Below are 27635 nucleotides of genomic sequence, written 5' to 3' on the forward strand. Positions count from 1 at the left end.
ATTGAAGTAGAAAAATAATGATTTAGGAAAGATCGTAGGAGATTGGTTCGCGATCGATGAAGAACCCTTCGCGGTAAATCCCACCCGCCAGATAAAAACGCGGAAACTGTGTTTATACTTTATAGTAGGTCCTTCAAAGTAAATGACAAAAGTACCACTATTTTTTGATAAAAATACCCCTAGGGTGACAATATTTATGATATTCACTCGAAGGAGCCAATATTGGTAGAGTTGTGATTCTTCTACTTTTTTTTTTTTTTTTTTTTGTTGAGAAGTTGTGATTCTTCTACTTGGTGTGAATTTCTTTTACTCTACTGTTTTTATCTCATTTTTTTTTTTGTTGGAAGTAGTGTTTTATCTCATCAAAAAAAAACTGACTAGCAAAAAAAATAAACAATAATCTCGACCACACACATTTAACACCCATCTCGCCCAAATCCATTGTTTGATTAACACGAAAGGATATAAAGTTGTTGTTTATTATCTTTCTTCGCTTGTCGTTTGACCACGAACGTATTGCTCAAAATATGTTATTTCTATCCTCTGCAGAGTGTAAAGGAAAAAATAAAATACGGAAAACAATTGGGGTCTATGTTACAAAGTTATCGGATTACTTGATGTAATGAGTTGCATTACTATTAGTAGTGTGAAGAACTCTAGTACTTGACGTGCAACAATATGGGTAGTGACGGGTCAATCAATAAAAGGAGCTCAAATCATTAAACTTTATTTGTTTGTCATACTGTCACCCTAGTTTGCCTAATTACATGTGCATGCGATATGGTTATAGAGTGATTATTAATATATTGCATAGTTTTATCATGCACATAAATAATACTGTTTTAATAATATCATAGTGCAACACATGTCTTGGTTATTTTTTTTGTTGAATATGTCTTGGTTATTTGATATCGTAACTTTTAGAAAATGGCGAAAGCCATCAATCATGACAAAGCGAATATGCCACATTAACAAATGTGGAGTTATCGAAATGAAAAAAAGAACTCATTCTATGTATGCATAGTATTGGAGTAATCACATAAAACAATCTAATGGTACAAACCATAATCCAAATAGGGAAACTGGGGAAATACACATCCAACTACATGCACCATATAAGCCCCCTAACTAGAGCTCATAAAAAATCCCATTGTATTACGGTACTTGCTTAAGCGGTAATGTGTCCGCACTTGCCAGCTAAAAGTAACACGAGTATATACCGCTAAGGAGCGAAACTAACTAGTCTGTCTCGCTCACTAGTTGGTACGAGCTCTTAGCTAGAATCATGCCAAAAGAACTCTCACGAGAACCCGTTACTAACTATGCGGTCCATCAACACGATTGAAGCACTCATCACATAAGCATCAATTAGGAAAAGTAGGATGTTAAGTGATTAAAATTCAGTAGAGGTAAAATCTATTGATCAGGATATATTGTGAAAATATGAACCAAACTTATATGAATCCAATTGTGCATTCATATCCATACAACCAAACTAGGGTTTTCAAATTTACATATTCACAATGAAATGAACCGAAGAAGGTTTTGATAATAGCGCTCTTGACTCGACGAACATTCTCTACTTTTCTCTCTCTTCTTCACAATCACAATCAAGTTAAGGCTTCAAGCGCTACATAGTACATAGGCGCCATGTAGTAACAAGCCATGTCAGGGGATGTGGCGTTGACGGCCTATGCTCTAACCTTCTAACAGACCGTGGTGTGACGGGGCCTTCGCCTTGATGGCCCGTGCTGTGGCCTTCACCTTGATGGGCCCATGGGCTAACACAACCTGTGCGGCACAAGGTTGTACAGTTTTATAGCGCTTCTTATCCACATTGATTTCCATCACTTCACTCAGACCGCTAATGAATTTGCGAAACTAGATAACTTCCCATTTTTGAGTAAGAATCAAACTCAATTCCCATTTTCACCAGGTAAATTTTCTCATCAAATTTCTGTTTTGGGTTCTCTTTAATTTCTGTTTTAGAATACAAGTTTAACGAAATTTTCCAAATTTATGTATTGGTTTTTGCAGAAGGAAATGGCTTCTGCAACGACGATGAGCTTCAATTTGGTCGGAGCTTTCAGAGGAATCTCACTATCTTCAACCTCTTCTTCTTCGTCTACTTTTTTCAGGGGAGATTTTGGTTCAATCTCCACCGGAATCAACAGTGTCTGTTTTCCTCCTGTTAAGAGATGTCCATTGACAATCGAGTTTGCTCACAAGAAAGGAGCTGGAAGTACTAAGAATGGTCGTGATTCACCAGGACAAAGACTTGGAGTTAAAATCTATGGTGATCAACTTGCTAAACCTGGTGCCATTATTATTCGTCAGCGAGGAACTAAGGTGAGTTTAGCCTTCCCTAAAAAAGCCCTAACTTTTAACATTGAGCTAGGTACTTCATGTCTAGGGTTTGAGATTTAAATGTGAATTCTCTTCTCTCTTATTATTATCATAAAAAGACTAGTTTTATTTCATGAACTAGTATAAAATTTAAAAAATTCTTGTCTCAAAATTTCGAAGTTAGGTTTGATTCATAAATTCGATTGTTGTTGAATGCTTCTTTATAGTGGTCATGGTTAGATTCTTGATAATGTTGAAACTTAGTGACAAGAATTAGGGCTTGGGTGAGATGAGGGCTTGGGTGAGATGCTAAATCCATCACAAAGTGTAGATATACCTGTGGGAATATCTCATTTCGCTACTCGAATTAACACGAAAACTGAAAACGACAAGTTTGTAATTCACGTAATTCTTTACGGAATTAGTTTCGGAATGAGAAACCCATATATATAGTTGATTTGGTTGAAGTGTGAAATCATGGGGAGGAGTTGAGTTATGTGATCAGAAGAGAGGCAGGAGATCGAGTCTGGAAAGTATGTGAAGCTACCCTTCGAAAATCTCGATGACATTTTTGCACTATTTCCTCTGCAATTTCCAGAAAGGAAGGGGGCATTTACTTAATATTTGTTGTATGTTGTTTCAGTTCCATCCAGGCAAAAATGTGGGACTGGGCAAGGACCATACAATCTTCTCCTTAATTGATGGATTAGTAAAATTCGAAAAGTTCGGACCAGACAGGAAAAAGGTGGGATCAGAAATTTAGTAATTTAGCTCTTACATTTGTATTACTAAATGTTCTTCGATCGAAGCTTAATAATGGTTTCATGCGATTCAACAGGTTAGTGTTTATCCTCGCGTGGTACAACCTGAAAATCCGAATAGTTACCGAGCAAGGAAGAGAGAGTACTTCAGGTTGCAGCGTGAAAAGCGAAAAGCTAGGAAAGAAGGATACGTTCCTCAACCCCAATTGGTCTTAGCTTCAGTAGAGGAAGAAGGCTCTGAAAACAATCCAATTTGCTGAACATTAAGGATTTAAGGTGATATCTCTGGTTCCCTAGTTTTAGTTTTCACCTTTGAGATGCATTAAATTAGAATCGGTTTCGCTTAGTTCACTTTGTTCTTCTATGTCTTTTGTTTGTTTTGAATGTATAAACATCGACGAATTCCTGTTTAAATTATGATTCCATATCGTCAGAATGTATACATCTCTTTCGCATTTCAACTCTAAGAATCAGTTAATGTCTTTCTTATGCTTATTTTATCCGTTAATCTCTTTCGTGTAATGGGTATATCTAGGTTAGTTTAATGACTTCCTGGTATAAATACAGGTGATAGGTAAATTACTGAACACATTTGACATCACTTATATTGAAACACATTAAGGCAGAGTTGCAGAGATATGAAACAAGAAAGAAAAACATAAACATATAAAACTGTCGCTTAATTCCAGAATTAAAGAGTTTCTCGATTAATAGTTAAGATAGATAGTATCTCAGGTAAAGTTTGGGCCGTAATTAATCAAGCTTCTGTTGAGAATAAAACACATATAAAGATGGTGATAAAAATGGAGATAAGGGTGATAGTATGTTCTGTAATTTGAGGCATTGCCGCGGATGAAGTCTCCGATTTCTTCGCTGGTGATGTCTCCACTGAATTAGGTTTTGTTGGTGCTGCAAAAATAAATCTAATCAAACAAGAGCAAAAAGCTACCCACGACTCAAATAACGTACGTTAATTGCTCGGTCATCAACTTACCTGCCGAAGAAGATGAACTATTACTGAAAAATGCATAGTCCGGACTGCTAGAGTTTAAGTTTAGTAGCTCTGTCCCATTAGAAAAGAATCACAGAATTAGTATCAAGTTAGAGAGAGAAGGATGATGCTAGGGAACAAGAAAAACCGCGCAAACTCTAGAAAGAAATCCCATATAAATTGTCGCCATTCCTGCTTTCGGTAATTCTGACATAACGAACAACGAATCACAGCAAGCCACATAGAATTTCTGCGTGGAATCCGACTAATTTTTCTTGTTCTCTAACATTATTATATATATATATATACATGATACAGAGAGAGAGAGAGAGAGAGACTTGGGCAGTCAGTTAGGGTAATGTTAGTCAACTTGCAAGCAACAGGAAGTAGAACAAGTTTAGATTCTTGAACACCCAATTGCTTGAATTGATCAGCTCCATCATGAACTTGTTGAATAACATAACATAAACAAGCAGCTTCTCTCTTCTTTATATCATCCACAGTAGAACAGCACTCTCCTGATGGAGATTTCGATTTCCCACTTGCATAATCTAAGCACACACCAACCTTACTAAACTCATTTCTACATTTTCCTTCTATTGAAGAACTCGAATTCGAACTTGAAGCAGCAAAACCCGAAAAGAAGAAATAAGAAAACAGAATTAGAGTATAAGTCTGGGTTCTCATTTTCATGGACATGAATATAGTTGCTCTGCTTCAACTACAAAAATTGCAGAACCTTCTTTTCCTATTTAAACTATGTAGTGGACATAAATGTACATGGATCTTTTTCAAATTGATCCACATGGATCCCAAAATTTACAACTTCTACTGAGGAAGTTGACTTCATTGATCTCGCCTCGAGGTTTGTTGAATTTATTCTAAGTTTCCGTGGAAGTTTGCCTAATAATTAGCTTAAGCTCTTCGAAGTTGGAGAAGTCAACTTATCGAACTCCTACGTTCTTTTTTTCTTCTTGAAATGATACTAGTTTTGCAGTAGAGAAAACACGTTCTGCCAGCCAACAAAAATAGACTTCACCTAAATTACAGAACTATAATACTTGTAAGATTACATATGTGGGTTTTTTGCATGTGGGTCTAGATCCATCACAGGCAGTGAGGCAGGTAACAAAGGCTGGATTTTTGTATGTGGCTCTTACATTTGTCTAGGTCCATCACAAACCATTTAGGGTGGGATTATGGCTTTGTGGTCTGCAAATCAATTTGTTTGCCTACATGGCAGGGAGAAACCGAGAAAAGCCGAAAGCTGGGATTTTTGCCTTGTGGATTTGCAACCCAATTGCATTTTTTGCCGGTGGGTGATTTAGGGACATAAGAAAAGTATCCTGGGTGCAAAGACTTTCTCAAAAACTAGTCAAGTTTAGTTGATTCATTTTTTTCAGTTGCTAGAGGGAATGCATTTTCAATAAAGTGTTTTTCTCTCTTTTTCTCCTCTCCTCTCTCTTTCACTTCCTATTTCTTTTTCCTACTATCTAGTCGTTTTCCGGCGAAAAATCGCTGGAAATGGCACTGAATTAGGGTTTTCCCAAACCAGTTCATACTAGTTCGAGAGGATCCCCAAACTAGTCTGGTTTTGGGGAATATCCAAACCAGTATGAACTGGTTGGGGGAATTCCCAACCAGTGTAGTGGTTTGGGCCTTGGGGTTCTAAAAAACCATTCGTGTTTGGGAGAACCCCAAACCACTATCTGGATCTGGGCTTTCCGGGGAAGGGATTCTCCCTTTTGCCGGATTAAATAAAGAGAGAGGATAGGGAAAAGTAGAGAGAAGAAAGATAAATGGAAGTTGTAGTTTTATTTGAAGGAGATAAGAGGAAGAAGAAAAGGAAAAAAATGGTGGTGGTCGGAGTTAAAGGTGGTGACTGGAGTTGGTGGTAAGAGATGACGAAGAAGAAGATGACTTGTTTCTCTTTAAAATTTTGCACTTCGAAAAATTCATCATAATCACCCACCTTTTCTGCCTTGTGGGGTCTGCACTCCGTCTATTGGTGTAAGTCCATCACAGGGTATATTAGTTGGGATTTTTGCATGCAGCTTGCAACCCAATCCATTTGTCTAATGTCTATATCCATGGCAGGGGCACGGGGAGCCGAGTGTCATCCGCTCGTATTATTATTATCATTATTTTTTTTTTGATGAAATATTTATTTATTTTTTGTTAAAATCAAATCCATTTGTAGCTTTCTTTGTTTGTTGAGAAAGATTAAATCCACTTTTTTTTTTTTTTTTTGTGGAACAAGATCAAATCCACTTTTTTTTTTTTTTTTTTTTTTGTTGAAGTAGATCAAATCCACTTGTTCAACAAAAAAAAGATCAAATCCACTTGGACCTTGCAAGTATGTGGCTCTTGTAATTTCTTTATTTTCGTCCTATTTTTTAACAACCGTGATGGGGTAACTCCCCACCTCACTCCCTTGTCTACCGTATTAGAATTAGACAAGGGAGTGTTTTTTCATTTTCAGTCCCTGCAAGTGTTTCAACTTTTAAGAACACCCCTACTTTTATGTGCCACATAGGCAAGATGGTGTACAAGGGAGTAAGGTGGGAGGGAACTTTATCATTTTTGATTTTTTAAACCACGACAAATAATAGGGGTTTTTAGGTAATTATATCACACAATAAAACTTGAATTCGGCGCAAAAACCCTAGGTGGTGGCGGAAGTTCTCTAAGATCAACAATGGCTTCCATAACAGCAAATCTCTCTCTATCTAAACCATCTACTTCACCTTCTTCTTTCGATTCCTTGAAACCCTTTCACCATTTCCCCAAATCAAACCTCCCCATTTCCTCCAATTCCAGAAAACTCTCTCATCTTCGTTCAACAATTCATATCACAAATGCCATTTCAGATTCATCTCGAAATCCACCCTCCGCCGCCGCCACTAGCGCCACCATCTCCACTGATTCAACTACAATTCCTCAGCCGTATGTGTCAAGATTCGCCGACGATGAACCGAGGAAAGGAGCTGATGTTCTTGTTGAAGCCCTAGAACGTGAAGGAGTAACAAATGTTTTTGCCTACCCAGGTGGAGCTTCATTAGAAATTCATCAAGCCCTAACCAGATCTAAAACTATTCGAAATGTTCTTCCTAGACATGAACAAGGTGGGATCTTTGCCGCCGAAGGTTATGCTCGTGCTTCTGGCCGTGTCGGTGTCTGTATCGCCACTTCTGGTCCCGGCGCCACCAATCTTGTCAGTGGTCTCGCCGATGCCTTGCTTGATTCTGTCCCCATCGTCGCCATTACCGGCCAAGTTCCTCGGAGAATGATTGGAACTGATGCTTTCCAAGAAACCCCCATTGTTGAGGTAACTCGATCCATTACGAAACACAATTATCTTGTGCTTGATGTTGATGATATTCCAAGAATTGTTCGTGAGGCATTTTTTCTTGCATCTTCTGGTCGACCTGGACCCGTTTTGATCGATGTCCCGAAAGATATACAGCAACAACTTGTAGTTCCTAATTGGAATCAACCCCTTAGATTAGCTGGGTATTCATTAAGAATGCCTAAAACTCCTGAACAATCTCATTTAGAACAGATAATTAGATTCATTTCCGAATCGAAAAAACCTGTTCTTTATGTTGGTGGTGGTTGTTTGGAATCAAGTGAGGAGCTTCGACGATTTGTTGAACTTACCCAGATACCTGTTGCTAGTACTTTAATGGGTTTAGGTGCTTACCCACTTTCTGATGAACTTTCTCTTCAAATGCTTGGAATGCATGGAACTGTTTATGCAAATTACGCTGTCGACAAGGCGGATTTGTTACTTGCTTTTGGGGTTAGGTTTGATGATCGGGTAACAGGAAAGATTGAAGCTTTTGCCAGTCGAGCGAAAATCGTTCATATTGATATCGATCCAGCTGAGATTGGGAAGAACAAACAACCTCATCTTTCGATTTGTACTGATGTTAAAATGGCATTACAAGGGATGAACAAGTTGTTGGAAGAAAAGGGTTCGAAGATTAAACTCGAATTTTCGGCTTGGAGAGACGAATTGAAAGAACAGAAGAAGAATTACCCGTTGAGTTTTAAGACGTTTGGAGAAGCAATTCCTCCTCAATATGCAATTCAACTATTGGATGAGTTAACAGATGGCAAAGCTATCGTTAGTACTGGAGTTGGGCAACATCAAATGTGGGCAGCTCAATGGTACAAGTATAAAGGACCTCGTCAATGGTTAACTTCGAGTGGGTTAGGAGCCATGGGATTCGGTTTACCTGCTGCAATTGGTGCTGCTGTTGCAAAACCAGACGCCATTGTTGTCGATATCGATGGTGATGGAAGTTTTATAATGAATGTTCAAGAACTAGCAACTGCAAGAGTAGAGAACTTACCAGTCAAGATCATGATCTTGAACAATCAGCATTTAGGTATGGTTGTCCAATGGGAAGATCGGTTTTACAAAGCCAACAGAGCTCATACTTATCTTGGAAACCCATCAGATGAGTCTGCGATTTTCCCAAACATGTTGAAATTTGCCGAAGCTTGTGATATTCCGTGTGCTCGTGTATCAAAAGTGGGCGAACTAAGAGAAGCGATTCAAAAGATGTTAGATACGCCCGGCCCGTATTTGTTGGATGTTATAGTACCTCATCAAGAGCATGTGTTGCCTATGATCCCTAGCGGTGGTTCTTTCAGTGAGGTAATTATCGATGGCGATGGAAGAAGAAAATACTGAATGGGTTGTGTGCATATTTTGAAATCAAGCATGAAGAAATTGAACTAGTATTACAATTAGTTGTACTTGTTTAACAACATTAGTTTGTTTATGATGTTATAATGTTTTTGTTTGGCTGATTTTGTATCACTAATAACCTCGAATTAGGAGGGAAATTGAGGTATTTACAATGTTATTTTGTAGCTCTGCTTTCAATTAGGGTTTCCCTTTTCCTTTCATGTGCCAAAAAGAAGTTGATAAAAGAAAAGTTTTTCTACTATCAGATGAAATCAGTTGATGACTTGATGGTTTTGACGATTTTGATATTTAGAATGATCAAACAAAGTACTTCATATGTTTGTTTTCGATAAAATAAACAGTTTAAAGGTCTTCATAAAGAGGGATCCACCCTGAAGAACTGAAGAGGAAGACCCCTTCACCGATCATCGGAACTATACCCATAATTTATAGAGGGCTTATGTCTTCCTTTGGATAATCTCCTGAATCTGGTTGGATGTCAGAACTGCTGCTCCATTATCGAAATTTGAGTTCTCCAACTGCTTTCTCAACTGAACGAAATCAACAAGACCAAATGAATAACATATCTTACTGATGGCATACCCATTGATCAGATTAAGATGGATTCAAATCTCATAATCGTATAGCTTACGGCTAGAAGAATTGCAGCCTGATCATCTGAGTGAAATTTCCGCATATGCTTCAACATCTCTAGTTGCTGCAAGAATTCCACTTCTTTGGTTTTTCAGTTTGTCTATTTATCATCAAGACTTACCGGAAAAGGTAAAAACCTAAAGAAATGAAATTTAACCTGTTCGTGCAGCATGTGTTGGGAATGCGTTTTTTCCGCCAATTCATCAGGTTCAAGCTCAGCTTCGTCACACGCCATCTCTTCTCTGTCATTTATGAGCGTAAACCGAAATTCTCATTTATTCTTTGACAAGAAAACAAAAGCAAAGAGCTTACAACTTTTAGCAAACTTTATATTTATATCTGAAGTTTTAGGTAACTCCATTAGGACTGCATAATCATACATAAAGTTTATAGCAATGTTATCTGGTGCGTTGATCGCTCTGCTACTTGGTACGATATCATGTGAGTATTGGCACGCTAGGGGTACAACTCTTCGCCGTCTTCGGTATGTTATTTTCTATTGTAGTATGTTACCTACTATCGAGCTTATGGGTAACAAGGAAACTTACTTGGCAAAGAATCCATAAAACTTGATTATCAGATCCTGGTCATTCTCATAGACTGAGTTCACTTTCCCCAAACAAGTAATGCCAAACCTTGGATCTGTTGTGGAAGAAGAAAACAATTCTCTGACTCAAACCATGTACGTGGAGTTAGATCCACACATAAAGCGAAAGAAATCACTACAATATCAGTAGGAGACTGACCTTAAACATGAGGAGAAAATTAGAAAGTAAAGGGTTCGCTTGAGCTACTCTTTATCCACTTTCGGGAAATTAGTATTCTGACAGTCTCATTTCAGAGGCTAATTTACTTTCTGATTTCAAAGTTGCTCATTTAGTGATAGAGCCCATTGGGACCAACCTCTCCTTGAAATCCGGCTTCGAGGGAAAGAATTGCGCAAGACTTACCTATTGCAAATTCTAATGCACGCAATGAGGGATGATGATAATATCTCCCCTCAACGCTAGGGCTAGAATTACACGCTGCCCCTCCACATAGGCCTAAGGGCCCATCGGACCTAACTCTCCTTCAAAACCAGCTTGCCAAACAACACTAGTCTACTTTCCAACTCCAATGTCCAAGTGATGTGGGATAATGCTAATATTTACGACTATGTGGTTCTAGCATTGAAATATGATATGCGTCATAGTGCAGAAGTACATTCATCATCTAGTTGAAGAGGAAAATTATGGACAACTTATGTTGTTTCTTCTTTGTGGACAATGTGAAGTTTACTGAAAGTGACCAACTAAGAGCCTGGGAGGAACTTCATCTCCCGTTCAGAAGATTCCAGGAATGATGAACCTAGAAACTTCAATACTTATAACTAATTAGATAATCTAAAATCCTAAGCATCGAGAAACACGGTCTTTTGCTCAGTGACCATCATGTGGTCTATGATTCCTCCACTTCAATTTGGATTTCTAGGTACACCCTATCCTTCTCTCTATCGTATCTAGATTATAAAAATGGCTTTTGCATGTAATTGATAAATTTAAGAACATGAATTAGATACCAACACCCATCTCCAAAAGTATTTCTTCTTGTATTGCAGTAGTAACGGCGACTGCTTCCTGCAAAATATCATAAAGCATACTCCTTAACACCGAGAAGACAAAAAGAAACAACCCGTCATATGGTGAAAATAAGTACAAAAATGTCAGAGCCAGCAAAAAGCCCTTAGTTGTCAACACTGCAGAATGTTTTTGGCCGCTTACTCTGCTGCCCAAGATGGCTAATAACCGAAACTGAAATTTTCTTGAGGAAAAAACTTGAAACTGTCATTGGCGTAATTGTAAGTGCCCAAAGATTGCAAAGATAGAACAATTAGTCGTATAAACTAGACTACTATATGACTCAGTGACATTTTCGGGCTAATAGTTTACTGTTTATTTACTGGCTGAAAAAAAGATAACGACGGAAACTGTTACTCAATGGAGCTAAACATAACAACCAATTCTAGAAGCTAATCTCCCCATTTCAAGGAGCATTTACGGCTAAGAGACAAATCTGAGTGTTGGAAGTAAAGAGGGAAGTATGTCTGCCCAGTCAGGGTTATGATTAGAATATTGCAACATTTGTTTTCATTTCAGACTACGTCCGCCCAGTCAGGGTTACCATTGCAAGGGCCCTGACTTCTTGTATAGTTCGTTTTGTTCTTTTCATATTATCAAATCTTTCAGAAAAAGGGAGGTACGTCCATTTCACACTTACAATTTTCCGCGGTTACTTGTTCTTCTCGGATATGCATAAAGTAACCAGCTGCAGAAGCTAAAGAACGCTCTCATTGGTTTTGAATATGCTTCAGGTTTCAGAATCAACTAGGTAAAAAGTAGTCCTATCGAAGTGGGCAAATCGGAACGCCTCGACCATCTGGACAGAATGTTTGGATGCCCCAAGGGTAAACTTCCTACCTCGTATCTGGGACAGGAGTACAGATCCAGAGCCCTTTGGGACCCGGTTGGAGAGAGGAGTGGCAAAAAACTGTCTACGTGGAAAGTCAAAATACTGTTACGGGGGCAAACCGGTGCTTCTAAAAGCAGTGCTAGCTTCCCTTCCAATCACCGCGCTTAAAGTTATTGAGGCCAAGATGTGCAACTTACTGTGAAGAAGGAGACTCAGGATGCCATATGCGAGCCTGTGGTGGATGATAGACTTGGTGTCAAGAGTTTGAAAAGCATGAACCAAGCGCTATTGATGAAATGGCTGTGGAGATTCGAGAAAGAAGAGAATTTACCCTGAAGATAAATTCTGAAGGACAAGTATGGTGAGGCTCGTTGAGAGAGAAATACAAGAAACAACAAGCAACTATGTGGCTGCACAAGACGGAGGAGTCTGTAATTTAGACACCAAATCAGCGGATTGGTGGATGGCAGAACTACGAGTTTGTGTCGCAAACAATAAAGCTACATTCTCATCAATCTTCCATATGGTAATGAACGAAGCATACATGATCACTATAACAAGGAGAACGGAAACACTAGCTGGAACCTGCACTGAAGGAGAGGTGGTTATGACTGAGAAATGGACGATATTATGGCTATCGACATTGTAATCTTTTGTTTCTCGATTCTTTATGCGGACCTTTTTCTGCTGTTTCTTCTTCCTCCAGAAGAAGATCCTTGTGTATAGTTTCTTCATTCAATGGAATTCAATCGACTTCTCAAAAAAAAAAACGTTGAAGCTTTTTGAAACATAATTAGAATTAATCCCATATTTGACACACAAACTTTCTACTTGTTTTCTTATTATTGGTAAAACCAATATCACTGAATCAAAAAAGTTAATACCATTAATTTGTTATGGTTTCATTATATCACGAGGGTGTAACCCCTGCCCCTAGGGCACAGACAATATTTCCAAACGATATGCGAGGTTGTGCATCATTTAGATAACGGTGCCGGGGAAAAGCATACATCGAAATCAAGACAGAAAGCAAAATGTCGACTAAACCCACTCAACAATCTTTGTATTAACCTTAAAGGAACCTCTAATAGAATGATCAAGGGTAAGTACAAGCTAAACCCAAATGTTCATTTCAATTCAATTCAGGCAATTGTTTCATTGTGTTGTAAAATTTACAAGTACAACTAGTAATCAAAATCACAATACCCTAAGTTTCAAAATATACTGAATAAAACTTTGACCCACTATTTGCTATAAACTTTATAAAACAAACAAACTTCAATTTCTACCCACTATTAAGATATTCAACATTAACCCATTGAAGAAAATGTAAATATAAAACTACCTGTTTATCTTCCTTAACTGCATCGGCAATTCTTTTCTTCACATCTACACATCAAACACACCCACCATTAGAAAGCTCAGAGTAGAGATTTTAGAGAGAGAGAGAGAGAGATTTTAGAGAGAGAGAGAGAGATTTTAGAGAGAGACCAGGTTGGGAAGTGAGGAAAGCAAAACGATCAAAGAGATAAACCAACTGTTCTCTAGTGAGCATCCCCCAATTCTGAAGTTGAGACATTTTTCTCAGCTGTGAATCAAATGATAACCCCTCCCCTCTGCCTGGTGAAGCCACAGACAAAATCAAGGGTTCCTATTTCTAATGTTAGCCTCATGTTTAAAGCCACCCCATACTCAAATTCTTCCATCCATATCCATTTTTCATACCAAAAAACACAACAATTAGGAAAATGTGAGTATGCCATTGTGCCTTACCACCATGTGACAAAGGTATGTGGCCTGTTAAGATTTAGAAAGAAAAAGTACTAGATTTGTGTCTGACAAAGATTTAGAAAGAGAATATAGACGGTCACATACCCAGGTAGAGATTTGGCTGGGATTCAGCCGAAACAATGGCCCAACATCAGTGACGGATCTACATTGAGCCTCCTCTCGCCTCGTAAAGTTCTTTTTTTTTGGAGCTAAGATATCCATTTGCCTCGTAAAGTTAAAGAGGCCCCAAGGAGTTTAGCCTCATCTTAGCGGTATGCCAAAATGTTTTTCCGATCATTGTTCGTCATTTCTTTGATGTAGGTCAGATGGTTGAGGCTTCATTGGTAATGCTTGTTGGAAATCGAAGTCGTGGGTTTGACTCCAACTATAACCCACTACTTTTTTAAGCATTAGGGCTATACGACTTGGTTATCAACATATCACTAATATTACTTCGAATTTTTACAAATATTCTCGTACCTGCCTCGTTTGATGGACAACTGTAGGCCTCATATCATTGCATTTTTTCATATCGGGTATGTGCCTACAACTTCATTGATATGATGTGTATACTCACATATATCAAGTATAAACGTATGATATTAAATAAAATGGTTTAACTTTTTTATTATTTGCATTTTGGATGATTTTTTTGAAAGTTTTTTTTAATATATTTGAAGTCGTGGATGATAGAATTAGAGAGAATAGATAATTTTTATTCCATTACAGTTGTTGATTACAACCGAAATATATAGAGTCTCACAGTCACTCTATTAGGTAAGAAGACTAATTAAGATATCCTCTCAATATTACTATATATCTTTTATAAATACAATAGAAAACAATATATTTGAAAGATATATAAATAATATCATGTTAAGTCTTCATCTTCTAATGGTAGATGTGGTTGATGTCTTCACGATCCAATGGTAGATATTAATCTCATTTACATCCCCCCTCAAGCTAAGCTGGTCGTTAGAACTTGTTTAGGTTGCCATGTGAATTATACTTCTTGCAATTTGTCAAGTCTTCTTCAAAGTTTGCTTCTTGTCTTTAATTTTTTTTTTTTAAAATCGTAGATGCGGATTTCTGTATATACCCATGACAGAAGAAGTGGAAAACCAGAGCTAGATCAACTTTTTTTATTAGCACAATTTCTCCCTTCGTTTTAGAAAGAAAATCGAATTAGAAGAAAATAAATAGAAAATATGAGCTAGGCCTTGAGTTCAGAAAGTCTTAGTCAAGTTTGTTTTGTTGAGAAAATGAGAGAGAACGAGGATTTCAGCTAGAAAGCAATGAGGTCGTTGAAAACCCCACGAGAGAGATAAAGTTATATGGATTAATCAAATTCTATTTATTTTATTTTCTAAAAAAAAATGAGAGAAAGGGGATTTCAGCGAGAAAGCAGTGAGGTCGTTGAAAACCCACGAAAGAGATAGAATGCTATGGATTAGTAAAAGAGATAATATGAAGATCCAAGAAAATTGTAACTGTAGAAAAGAAGCCAGTTACTGTAATGAGATTGAAGAGAAAGAAAAATTTGGAAGAATTCAATTTACCTCTATTAAGATCAATCATTGAAAATTGAATTCACGCGTCCTCTAGAGAGCAGGAAGATAAAGTAAAAAATGAGAGATTTGAGAAAGGAAGGATTAAGGTAGTTAGGAGTAATCAAAGTTTTGATGTTCATAAATCTTTATGAATTTAGTTGACAGACGAGATCAAATTGTCGACACTTGCACGGAAGGAGTAACTTTGTAATGTAAGACGTCGAAAACTTGTTCTCTCTTTCTCCTTTAGATCTTAAACATTCTACTACTATGAAAAAGTAGGAACAATTCTAGATCAAGAAGTTTATTATCATTTTTTTTAGATGATTGAAAAAACAACACAAATTTAGAAATCAGTAAAAAAAAAGATTAAAAGACAATACTACGACGGACGGTAGTCATTGATAGTCTACCGCCGCCGGTTTTGCGGAAGCTCACTAAGATCTAATTCAACACTCGTTAGAGTTTGTAGGCTCTAGATACCATTATAGAATTAGAGAGAAGAGATAATTTTTATTCCATTACAGTTGTTGATTACAACCGAAATATATAGAGTCTCACAGTCACTCAATTAGGTAAGAAGACTAATTAAGATATCCTCTCAATACTACTATATATCTTTTATAAATACAATAGAAAATAATATATTTAAAAGATATATAAATAATATTATGTTAAGTCTTCATCGTCTAATGGTAGATGTGGTTGATGTCTTCACGATCCAATGGTAGATATTAATCTCATTTACAGTGGAAATGTGTTATTTGTGTGAACAGTCACAAAATGTCGTTGAGAACATTAGAATTAAGCTTACTACAAATTGCACGCTAAAATTACTACAAAAAAAAAATACTTCAGTTATAAATAAAAGAAGTTGTCGAAGGATTTAGCCCCACCTCAGTTACAATTCTAGATTCGCCATTGCCTGATATTCAATCTAGGTTGCAACAAGTAAGTCACAACCATACCTCATCAACTAGATACATAATTCAATAATGATACATTAATTCCTTTACTTAACTTTTATTCATTTTTTTGTTGCAAATTAGTACAACACTAGGGTATATCCCGTGCCCTAGGGCACGGACACTTGTATCAATCAAGTGTTACGAAATTTATTAGCTATCATTTTATTGAGAGAGAGAGAATTTTATTAGTTATTATTTTTTTTGTTTCCAATAGTTATTATTTTATTAAAAGAGAGAGATTTTAATTTCTTTTTTTAACCCTTGAAATTTATTTTGTTTCTTTTTTTTCTTAAGTTAGTTATTTTATTTATAAGAAGGAAACGATTATTGTTTTTTAAATAGGTAACTTTATTTCTACGAAAGACTATATTTTAAATTTTGAGAAGGGCTTCTAGACAATATGCATAATTAAATAAGGATGTTTGTCCGAGTCATCGTTTTCCCTTCTGTTTTATATAATAGATATTAATAATGATATATTATAACTTAATAATTTAGTCTTATAATTTAACTGTTGAGTTAACCTTTTTTTTTACCCTTTCATTCAAACTCTTTGGGTCCTTATCCTTTGTCATTTTCTTTTGTTATCCACCGATCACCAAAATTTGCCGGTCGCCCAACAAGACCACTAATTTATTTTATCTTTTTCTTAATTTCCTGGGGGGAGGGGGGGGGGGGGGGGGGGGATTAGATGAGTTGGTTAGCTTTATGGGTAGCTTTATGGGGCTAAAAGGGAATTAACCCGAGGCAAACATCTAACTTCAGAAGTTAATGGAGTTAAAGAACGTTATTGTGGAGCCCAATAATAGGAACCGATCTTATATCCTGTGAAGAGTGCATATCCACGTTTGATTAGACAATTTGCACTATCAGGTCCTTGAGGAGCAATGTATCTAGTATCGCAAAATGTATTATTCACAAATCCAGGACATCGAGCTACAAAGTTATATTGAGTATATTCACAATTTTTGTCACTTCAACTTTGTATTGGCGACGCCCATCTTTTGATCTTCTTAATATCCTTCCCTGAGTTATTGATACATCTGACGTTTTACAGTTAGCAGCTTCTACACCTACAAATATGTTATTTACTTCTGTTACATTCGGTTAACAATAGTATGCGAGTATTTGTTACAAGATGCACCTCTAACATCTACAACACCAGAACAAAAACATTTTTGTTAAATTATATCCAATATGACCACAATATCTAAAAACAGTCTTTATGAAAACGCTTGGGTTAATATAAGAAAACTACGACAAATAAATCAACTCGTATGTGAACAATACTATATTACCTGCATCAATGAATAAGATGACCACAAGGACGACAAAGAGTAGCTTAAATGTCATGTGACATGTTGATTTAACCTTGTAAGAGCATCTCCAATGCAAAACTCCAAAAAAACTCTAATTAGCTTATGTGTTGAGTCTCAATTGAGATTCTCTTTCCTATGTGGCTAACTTGAGTGTCTCTATTTCAAGTCCTTCTCCAATGCAACACTCTAAAATACTCTAATAGATACACATGTCACGCATACATTTAATAGGAAAAAGTGATTGAGAAAGAAAAACTTTCTGTTGGTCCAAAAATTAAATTTGATGACTAGGACACTTAAGACTCTTAAAAGAGATCTCAAAAATAGAGTTTCTGGTTGAGATATCTTAAATCTTAATGCTTCCACATCATCTTAAGATCTCAATTAAGTTTTTCATTGGAGATTTTTATTCTAAAAAAAACTCTAAAGTCATAAGTGGCACTTAAGATTTTAAGATTGAGTCTTGCATTGGAGATGCTCTAAACTAGTGTTTTGTTAGTTTTGATAGTGAATGTAATAAAATCATAATTATATTTATAGAAATTGAAGGATTTCTTATTTGAAGGATTTGATGAGAGATCTTAAGTACGGAGTATATTAGATGTTTGTGAATGAGAGAATCCAAAAAGAGAGAACCCAAAATATCTTATACTTGGTGTTTAGATTTAGTTTTAATGAGAAAATCTAAATGTGGCTAAATTTTCTAAGTTGGTACATTTGGCAGCTTGGAAGTAGATCGATATGCTTACAATGTCCAATAGTTCTATTGGCTTATTCCAATATTTTGAATTCCTCATTTTTCTTTTACACAAAGATACAAAAGTATTAGTGATGTATTATGTATTAATTGTTTAGTGAAGGTATAGATATGTATAAAAATATGTTTATGGATTTTGTGTTACGATTAGATTTTGTTAAGTTTGTGGTCATCCAAATCAAAACCAATTGGCAATGAGTAGAGAGAACCTAGACATTGTATTTTAGTTGCTAGGTAGCTCTTCTCTCATGTAGGACTATTCTCACACACCCCTTCACGTGTGGCATGATTAGCGTAACACGTTTTTTTTTTCCGGTGACGTGGAGCACGTGTGGTTTTTAAGCCTATCACGTGTGGGCCTAGCTTTAATACCATGTTAAGTTTGTAGTCATCCAACTCAAAAACCAATTCATAATGAGTGGAGATGACCTAAACATTATATTCTTGGTTGCCGATAGCCCTTCTCTCATGTGAAACTATTCTCACACACTTATGTACTATTAAATCCCATTTTCTAGACGTTAGACCAAACATCCACATCAACAAGATAAATAATTCAATAACCACGATCCAGGGTATAATTTCACTTATAACTTTTATTTATACTTAGGTCGGAAACAATTGCTACATATATGTTATATTATATATATATATATATATATATATATATATATATATATTAAATAGGAGGTAAACATCTCACTTCCGAAGTTAACGGAGTTAGGGAACGTTGTCGTGGAGCCCAATAATAGAAACCAATCGTATATCCCGTAAATAGTCCATATCCATTGTTGATGAGACAATTTGCATTGTCAGGTCCTTGAGGAGCAATATATCTCGTGTCATAAGATGTATTATTCGCAAATCCAGGACAACTAGCTACAAAGTTGTATTGAGTACATTCACAATTGTTCGTCACTTCCACTTTGTATTGGCTACGTCCGTTTTGTGGTCTTCTTAGTATCCTTCTTTGAGTTATTGCTACATCTGACGTTTTACAGTTAGCAGCCTCCGCACCTACACACATTGCTTACTTTTTGTTATATTTATGTTAATACCAATATGCATTAGGAGTACTTGTTACAAGATGCACCTCTAATATTTTTTGACACCCAAAAAACAATTGTGTTATATTATACTCCAATACGACCACAATATCTATGAAAAAACAGTCTTTCTGAAAAATAGTTGAGTTAATCGAACAACTACTACAAATAAACCAACTCGTATATGAAGAGTACTATATTACCTTCATCGATGAATAAGAGGACCACAAGGAAGGCAATGAAGAGCTTAACCGCCATCGTCATATCTTATCTAACTTTGAAAGCAAGGGGTTTTGTTAGTCTTGATACTGAAATTGGTGAATGTAATGAAATCTTGATCATATTTATAGAAATTGAAGGATTTGCTTATTTAAAGGATTTAATGGCAAATTGTTTATGCATTAGATGTTTGTGAATGAGAGAATCCAAAAAGACATCCAAAATATCTTGTACTTGATACGTTTTAATGAGGAAAACTAAATCTGGCAGCTTCAAAGTAGATTGATAGGCTTGGAGAGTTTGTGCAATTCCACAAATAAAACACATAAATTTTCATTTTGTGCAATTTCCTTGGAAGGCAAGGGAATCAGAAAGCAGATAAGTTGATTAAAGAAACCAGGAAATCTGTAACTACTATCCATGTGAATGAAACAAATCTTAATGATCACCTCAATGTAATCTATAATATTCTCCATGAATAAACAGGTGAGGATTTAAAAATTGGAAAGGTTTAAAACCCAAACAAATTAGGAGTATATGCATACTTAAATTAAATATATATTAAAAAAAATGAAGATGGTAGTGGACAATTTCCGACTCTCTACCCTCAAGGGCGGAGCCAGGATTATATAAAGCAGTGACCATCTCGCTAAGGCTGGCGTCATGCTTTTACATTGGTCTACGTCTTACTAATTCTAGATTGACCCCTTACTACAACCAGGGGCAGTCTGTAGCTGGCTCTGCCCTTGTCTGCACTCGATCTAAAATTTCTTATAACTTTGTCGTGAACTCAAAATTAATTGACAATAAGTGGAAACAATCTATAAATTACATTTTTGGTTACTAGATCACTCTTTTCTAATGTGTAACTATTCTCAACTTTCTTTCATGTGGTACTTTTAAGCCTAACACGTGTTTCTTTGAGTGACGTGAAGTACGTGTGGTCTTAGACCTGCAATGTGTAGTCTTCAGCTTAATACTATAATACCTTTTGTAACCATTGAACTCAAAATCAGTTGACAATAAATAAATAGGACTTTAGAATGACCATTGTCGCTTGTTCCTGAAATAAAATCCCTCAATGGTGTTGGGAGCATGATTGAGGAAGAGTGAAATATGGTGATAACTGTGGCAGTGGAGGTGGTGGTAGAGATCAGGCGCGACCTGGGCCCAAAGCAACCAAAGCGGTCACTTTGGGCCCCAACCCTATAAGGGTCTCCTATTTTCGATTTTTGTATGTTATTTTTGAAAATAATTATTATGTTTTAAACAAATTTTAGACATAAATCAAGTTGTAACTTAGTGGTTAGGTGTTTAAAACTTGAGCAAGGGTTCAAGTCATCCTCTAAGCATTATTAAAATTTCATTTATGTTTTCTCGCATGCACTATTTAGGGCCTCTCAAATGTTAGGGTCGACCCTGGTAGAGATGTTGTCGGTTAAAGACAAAAGTAGATATGAGAGAGTCCTGGAGGAGATAGCTTGCCTATAGGTTATTCAAATTAATATGGGTTTCTTTTTCCTTCTCACACAATATCAAGTAAACACTAATTAGTTTTACATGACTCCACATGTCAAGGGTCATTGTATTCTTTATATGAGTTGATACTGATGATTCGAAAAATGATCATCCATTGACATACGAAAATCAAAAGTCTAAGGGGTTAACTCGTAACAGCGACAGGCCAGCTGAATTCGTAGAGGTCTGATATTCAAGGTCGGAATTCGGGCGTCAACATGATCGTGTTAGGCGCCTCAACCCTACTTCAAATACAACCAGGTCTGCTCTGAGATTTATGAGAAGACGAGGGACTCCATATCAGCGGAATCGATACCTTAATCCAGAAGCACGGGGGTTGAAGCGTGCCTAACACTTACCGACTTAATTTCGAATCTGATCAAAGACCTCAGTCGGTCAAAATCTTAAGTATTTAATTAACTTGGGCTTCGAGAGTCTTCTAAGGAGGAAACATCTCCTAAAGATCTATCATCTTGGAAACCAAATCTACCAAGAATCTTTGAATAAGGATAACTTCTATTAATCCAAGATACAAGATGATTCAAAGAGGAATTTTAATATCCCTAAACTACGAAATATTAGTCAAAATCCAACACGGTGGATCTCAACCGTCTTAAGATTACCGTCTATCAACAGTAGACAAAAGCAACCAATAAAAGGTAATCAAATCACCCCGAAAAAGGAACATTCAATTTACAATGAATGCACATTCAATTCATGTTGACTTCACATTCAATTTACGATCACTACACATTGAATTCAGGTTGACTCTACATTCAATTCGCATTGAACACACACACGAACATCCTAAAAGTCCAAGGATCTTTCAATTATTCAAACTACAAGGACAATTTGACTGTCTTGACCGCCAGAGAAGTTTCCGAGCTCCTTGTAGGTTTTCCCCCAGATAAGTAACCCGATAAGTTGGTGAGTTGGTTAGCTTTATGGGGCTAAAAGGGAATTAACCCGATAAGTAAATCAACAAGTGTGATACAAAGTATACTTTTACTTGCAGCTTTTATTCATGTTTAAGTTGGAAACAAGTACAACATATATTTATATTAAACAGGAGGCAAACATCTAACTTCTGAAGTTAACGGAGTTAAAGAACGTTGTTGTGGAGCCCAATAATAGAAACCGATCTTATATCCTGTGAAGAGTGCATACCCACGGTTGATTAGACAATTTGCATTATTAGGTCCTTGGGGAGCAATATATCTACGATCGTAAAATGTATTATTCGCAAATCCAGGACACCGAGCTAGAAAGTTGTACCGAGTACATTCACAATTATTTGTCACTTCAACTTTGCATTGGCGTTGCCCATTTTTTGTGAAGGAGTTGAAGGAGATGTCCTTCGACCAAGGTGACAATGCGAACAAATTGTCGGATAGGACAATTGATGTGGAAGATCATCAAGTCCGATTGATTTAGGGATCGTAGAGTTGTAGCTAGAGACCAACTACGATCGTCGAATTACGAAGTAATTCGCGGCTAACTTCGATCGGATCCTACAACGGGTTACACATAAGAGTGACAAATTGATCTAGGATATGACTAGTGGGAGTGAGATATAATCATGGGAGTGTCCCATAAACATATCTCATAGGCCTAAAAAGGAATTAGGCAAAGATAGTACAAAAAGGCCAAAAACAGAGTTTTTGGGCCTAGACCGGTTCGGGTACTTCTAGGACTCGGATTGGGCTGAATTTTGGAGGGTTAGTTGCTGATATAATAAACATTATATATGCCAATTTTCGTGGTGTTTGGGAACCTCCTCCTTAGGGAATTGAGAAAATACCAATAGTTGCTATTTTCGACTATTTCCCTAAATCTTATTCTAAAGGGTGTTTTAGGAAACCTAAAAGGAGGTGGATTCTTATTAGGGTTCTATATAAACACTCTTAGGGCAGAGAATAAGGTGTGGAATTTCTCTCTAAGATTTCTTACTCTACCACATCAAGTAGAGAGGAGAAAGTGAGCTAATTCCCATTAACTATCTATCTAGTCAAGAAGAAAGGAGTTTTTCTTCCAACCACCATTGGTGTGCTAGCTATACAACAAGGTGGGAGATCAAATTGATTGCTCGTGTCCCAAGTAGAGGAGCTACACTTGAAGCTCTTGGTCTTCTTCAATCAATTCAACTAGTTCGAGGGAAAAGCGATTAAGGTAATCTACTATCTCCATTAGATTAATTACTAGTTTTGCATGTGATCCTGGGAATACTAGTGTAGACATTAGATGTCATATTTCCGCTATAAACACTAGTAGAAGGGTGTAAATCCCTACAGTGGCGTCAGAGCCTCTTACCATTAACTAGTTTTTGCTAAGAATCGAACTAATTCATATGCTTAATAGTTTGAAAATTGAGTTTATAAAAGTATTTTAAAAGATGTTTTTAAAAGTATTTTAAACTCATAATTTGATGGGATTCAATAAATTTTCAAATTGAGAATCAAATTGATGATTAAAAGTGTTTTAAAAGACTCAATTTCATTGAATTTCAAACTAATCCATGCTTGATTATGTTGATAGTTATATTTAAAAAGGTTTTAAACATAAAATTTGATTAATTATGAATTGGATTCAAAGATTTTTCAAATTGATTTCAAAATTGTTCTTTGAAAAATTTCAAAAACCTAGATTTTGATCCAAAATTGGTTTGATTAAGAGTTGTTTTTTAAATTTTGGAAACTTTTGAAAAACAAAGATTTGGAATTTTTAGAAGTGTTCTAAAAAGAGTAGTTTTGAGTTTGGGAAACTCTCAAAACAAATTTGGAAAAATTTAAAAAGTTTCTAAAAGTTTTGAAAAATTTTAGAAGTGTTCTAAAAGGAATTTCAAAAATTTAAGAAAAGTTTTAAAATTGGAGAATAGCAACTTAAAGTTGCATAAGAAAAAAAAAATTTCTTTTTGGAAACTAGGGTTTTGAAAAACCCTAGTGTCCGGCCAGGAAGCTTCTTGGCCGGACCAGAAGCTCCTGGATGCGTCCTCTGGACGCGTCCAGAGCAGCTGCTGAGACGCGTCTTGAAGACGCGACCAGCAGCTGCGACAGAAGCTTCTGGACGCGTCTTGAAGACGCGTCCAGAGCAGCTACTAAGGACGCGTCTAAGACGCGTCCAGGTCGCGTCTAAGACGCGACCAGCAGCTGCGAAGGAGCTTCCTGGACGCGTCTAGGACGCGTCCAGAGCACTCGACCAGACGCGTCTTGGAGACGCGTCTGGGAGGTTCTGGGTGTCTCGGACTAGTCCGAGACACCTAGTGCTGGTCCGGTCCAGTACCAGACACGTCTAGAACGCGTCTGGTACATGGACTAGCGTCCTGGCTCCGGCCAGGACGAGACCAGGCCTTGATAGGCCTCGGCCAGGACATGCCGGCCCTATGGGCCGTGCTATGTCCGGACCTTGTCCGAGCCCTTTTTGGGCTTGGGCCGGGACTTGTCTAGGACTTGTCCCGGGCTTTTTCGAGGCTTTTCGGACCACGAAAAGGGATCATCATTCGAGTGGGAGTTTTTGCCAAAAATTATTTTCCGATTCCAACCAAATAATTCCAAAATCAATCCGGGCCATCCAATAGCCCAAAACGGATTTCTCTTTAAATTGATTTATGAAATCATTAAGAATCGAACCAATATTTTTTCCGAAATTGACCCGGGCTTTCTCGAGCCCAAAACGGAGTTTTTCTTAAAGATGAGTTTAGAAGTCATAAAAGATAAAACCGGAAAGCACCATTAGTAGAATTCTTCGAATTTAGACTTAAGGTCCGTAATGTGACATGTGATGTCAACAAAAGTATCTCCCAAGATATATAATCATGCATATATAATTCTTAGCCTTGATATATTATATGATTGCATGCGATGTGAATGCGGGAAACTAGTATGGCCATAGATTTATTTCTTTATTCTTGTTTTAAGCACTGATGGGTGCATACTTTGTAATTAATTTTAATTTCAAGTTTATACGATCTGCGAATCGTTAGAGTCTTGTAATTAGAGTTTAGGGTCTATGAGTCCATTGAAGAAACTCGAGGATGAAATCCAAAGGCGAGTAGGAGAAATCAATGGAGGTTCAAAGATGGCGATCTAAGACGAACCAAAAGGCGAAACAAGAAGAAAACCAAGGGTGATTAGATCTTCTAGGTTAGGGGCCATACTAGGATCCATGTCTGCTTGATTTACTTTCTCGCGCGCATTTACTTACTTATTTACGCTTTATGTCGTGGATGTTAGTTAGGCTAAATAGTTCACTATAACAAACGCCAGACTAGCGTAAAAGTCCCCAAAAGTAATCTTGAGTAATCGCCTATCCAGATTAAGACACTCGTTGCGCCCTTGTTCGAGGAAGGTGGGTCGGCCTTCGCAGAGTACCTCCTCTACCTTGGGACAATGCGAGTAGGTCTATAGAAGAGGCCTACACGTCTAAATGGTTCTACTCAACGAGATCAGCAAGAGAGTCTTGGATACTCGAGGCAAAAGGATAGATTAGTCATTCATTAATGAAATCTATTAACCAAGAGTCATAAGGTATGATCAGTGAAGGAATTCACTCACCCGGAACGACGGAGTCAAAGGGTAGGGCCTTCGTCCGCTTTACTTCGAAGAACTGGGGTCTTGGAATCACTTATTCAATCGGGGACGATTTTTATTGAATAATGTGGGAAAACTAATGTTTTTCAAAAACGATAACGAGTTTTAAAACTTTGCCATTTCTTTATGTAGTTTTAAGATGACACAAACGATTTCAACATTGAATCACACCTAAGGGAGGTGCTGATCCACTTCCTAGAATGGAAGAATGAATCCGAGAATAATTCTCAGATTCAAAAGGAAGGTCACTAGAATACCCAATCCCAATGTTGACTCATACAAGAGAAGGTCAAAAGCCATTTGCAAGCAATCGTATAACATTCTCTTTGGAAGAATATGAATAGTATATTCTATTCGACTACGTGGGTGTGTAAAAGGTTTATACACTGGATAACCCTCAAATGAGAAGTACATCATTCGTGATGAACGTCAATACTTCTCATAAAGACAATTGGAGAGATTCCTCAAAACATGAGTGCTCCACTCATCTTATGTAAGGAATGCCTGACTTTGGTTCCGTTAAACGCCGCGCCGTAAAAGGAGGTTATAAAGACGGATACTGGGAAGGACAGGATAGACATGAAGTTAAGTGGGAGCGCAAGAATGGATTGTGTCACCCTAATCACATTAGGTACAAAGTGTCTCAAGGCCACTTGATGAGTAGCAACTGAAAATGCGTGGCCGCGCTCAAACGGATTAAAGTTAATCGTTTGTCTTTTACAGTTGTACTCGGATATCAAGAAAGTCTGAATGACGTGACGTATCAGATGGGATACTAAATTGACACGGGAATCGAGGCATTGCACTTGTTCTAAGTCCAAGTGGGAGTCTGAAGGAGTTGAAGGAGATGTCCTTCGACCAAGGTGACAATGCGAACAAATTGTCGGATAGGACAATTGATGTGGAAGATCATCAAGTCCGATTGATTTAGGGATCGTAGAGTTGTAGCTAGAGACCAACTACGATCGTCGAATTACGAAGTAATTCGCGGCTAACTTCGATCGGATCCTACAACGGGTTACACATAAGAGTGACAAATTGATCTAGGATATGACTAGTGGGAGTGAGATATAATCATGGGAGTGTCCCATAAACATATCTCATAGGCCTAAAAAGGAATTAGGCAAAGATAGTACAAAAAGGCCAAAAACAGGGTTTTTGGGCCTAGACCGGTTCGGGTACTTCTAGGACTCGGATTGGGCTGAATTTTGGAGGGTTAGTTGCTGATATAATAAAAATTATATCTGCCAATTTTCGTGGTGTTTGGGCACCTCCTCCTTAGGGAATTGAGAAAATACCAATAGTTGCTATTTTCGACTATTTCCCTAAATCTTATTCTAAAGGGTGTTTTAGGAAACCTAAAAGGAGGTGGATTCTTATTAGGGTTCTATATAAACACTCTTAGGGCAGAGAATAAGGTGTGGAATTTCTCTCTAAGCTTTCTTACTCTAAAGTAGAGAGGAGAAAGTGAGCTAATTCCCATTAACTATCTATCTAGTCAAGAAGAAAGGAGTTCTTCTTCCAACCACCATTGGTGTGCTAGCTATACAACAAGGTGGGAGATCAAATTGATTGCTCGTGTCCCAAGTAGAGGAGCTACACTTGAAGCTCTTGGTCTTCTTCAATCAATTCAACTAGTTCGAGGGAAAAGCGATTAAGGTAATCTACTATCTCCATTAGATTAATTACTAGTTTTGCATGTGATCCTGGGAATACTAGTGTAGACATTAGATGTCATATTTCCGCTATAAACACTAGTAGAAGGGTGTAAATCCCTACATTTTGATCTTCTTAATATCCTTCTCTGAATTATTGATATGTCTGACGTTTTACAGTTAGCAGCTTCTACAACTACTATAGTCTATAGATAAACCAATACGTACAAATATGAACAAGACTATATTACCTGCACCAATGAACAAGAGGAGCACAAAGAAGACAAAGAAAAGCTTAAACTTCATAGCCAGGTCTGATTTGACCTTGTAAGGGAAGGTTCTGTTGGC

General features: G+C 37.1%; 4 protein-coding genes across 5 annotated transcripts; 2 read left to right on the plus strand and 2 right to left on the minus strand.

The window, feature by feature from the left end:
• The first annotated feature begins 277 nt into the window (after positions 1 to 277).
• RPL27 (ribosomal protein large subunit 27) lies at positions 278 to 3568 on the plus strand. 2 transcript variants are annotated; one of them, XM_086673606.1, is made up of 4 exons: positions 278 to 1936; positions 2038 to 2349; positions 2990 to 3091; positions 3185 to 3568. In XM_086673606.1, exons 2-4 carry the CDS (start codon positions 2044 to 2046, stop codon positions 3365 to 3367), a joined length of 591 nt encoding a protein of 196 aa, XP_086529732.1. In that variant the 5' UTR covers positions 278 to 1936; positions 2038 to 2043; the 3' UTR covers positions 3368 to 3568. The 2 variants fall into 2 exon arrangements, with proteins under 2 accessions (XP_086529732.1, XP_086529741.1); XM_086673615.1 differs by having other exon boundaries at positions 1794 to 1903.
• Positions 3569 to 3705: 137 nt separating this feature from the next.
• Positions 3706 to 4823, minus strand: LOC147562855 (non-specific lipid transfer protein GPI-anchored 1-like). The gene is made up of 3 exons (XM_086673627.1): positions 4437 to 4823; positions 4102 to 4170; positions 3706 to 4016 (listed from the first exon to the last, which is right to left on the minus strand). Exons 1-3 carry the CDS (start codon positions 4795 to 4797, stop codon positions 3865 to 3867), a joined length of 582 nt encoding a protein of 193 aa, XP_086529753.1. The 5' UTR covers positions 4798 to 4823; the 3' UTR covers positions 3706 to 3864.
• Positions 4824 to 6690: 1867 nt separating this feature from the next.
• LOC147562856 (acetolactate synthase 3, chloroplastic-like) lies at positions 6691 to 9014 on the plus strand. Its single transcript, XM_086673669.1, has one exon. It carries the CDS (start codon positions 6797 to 6799, stop codon positions 8798 to 8800), a length of 2004 nt encoding a protein of 667 aa, XP_086529795.1. The 5' UTR covers positions 6691 to 6796; the 3' UTR covers positions 8801 to 9014.
• A 19-nt stretch (positions 9015 to 9033) lies between these two features.
• Positions 9034 to 13657, minus strand: LOC147562857 (plant/protein). The gene is made up of 7 exons (XM_086673683.1): positions 13391 to 13657; positions 13245 to 13288; positions 11010 to 11067; positions 10000 to 10093; positions 9609 to 9693; positions 9450 to 9515; positions 9034 to 9348 (listed from the first exon to the last, which is right to left on the minus strand). The coding sequence occupies exons 1-7, from the start codon at positions 13476 to 13478 to the stop codon at positions 9256 to 9258; spliced, it is 528 nt and encodes a 175-aa protein (XP_086529809.1). The 5' UTR covers positions 13479 to 13657; the 3' UTR covers positions 9034 to 9255.
• Positions 13658 to 27635: the final 13978 nt, after the last annotated feature.

The sequence above is a fragment of the Eschscholzia californica genome, unplaced genomic scaffold (genome assembly GCF_041429995.1).
Source record: "Eschscholzia californica isolate CP2 unplaced genomic scaffold, dmEscCali1.0.p SCAF_1, whole genome shotgun sequence".
In the NCBI taxonomy this organism is placed as follows: domain Eukaryota; kingdom Viridiplantae; phylum Streptophyta; class Magnoliopsida; order Ranunculales; family Papaveraceae; genus Eschscholzia; species Eschscholzia californica.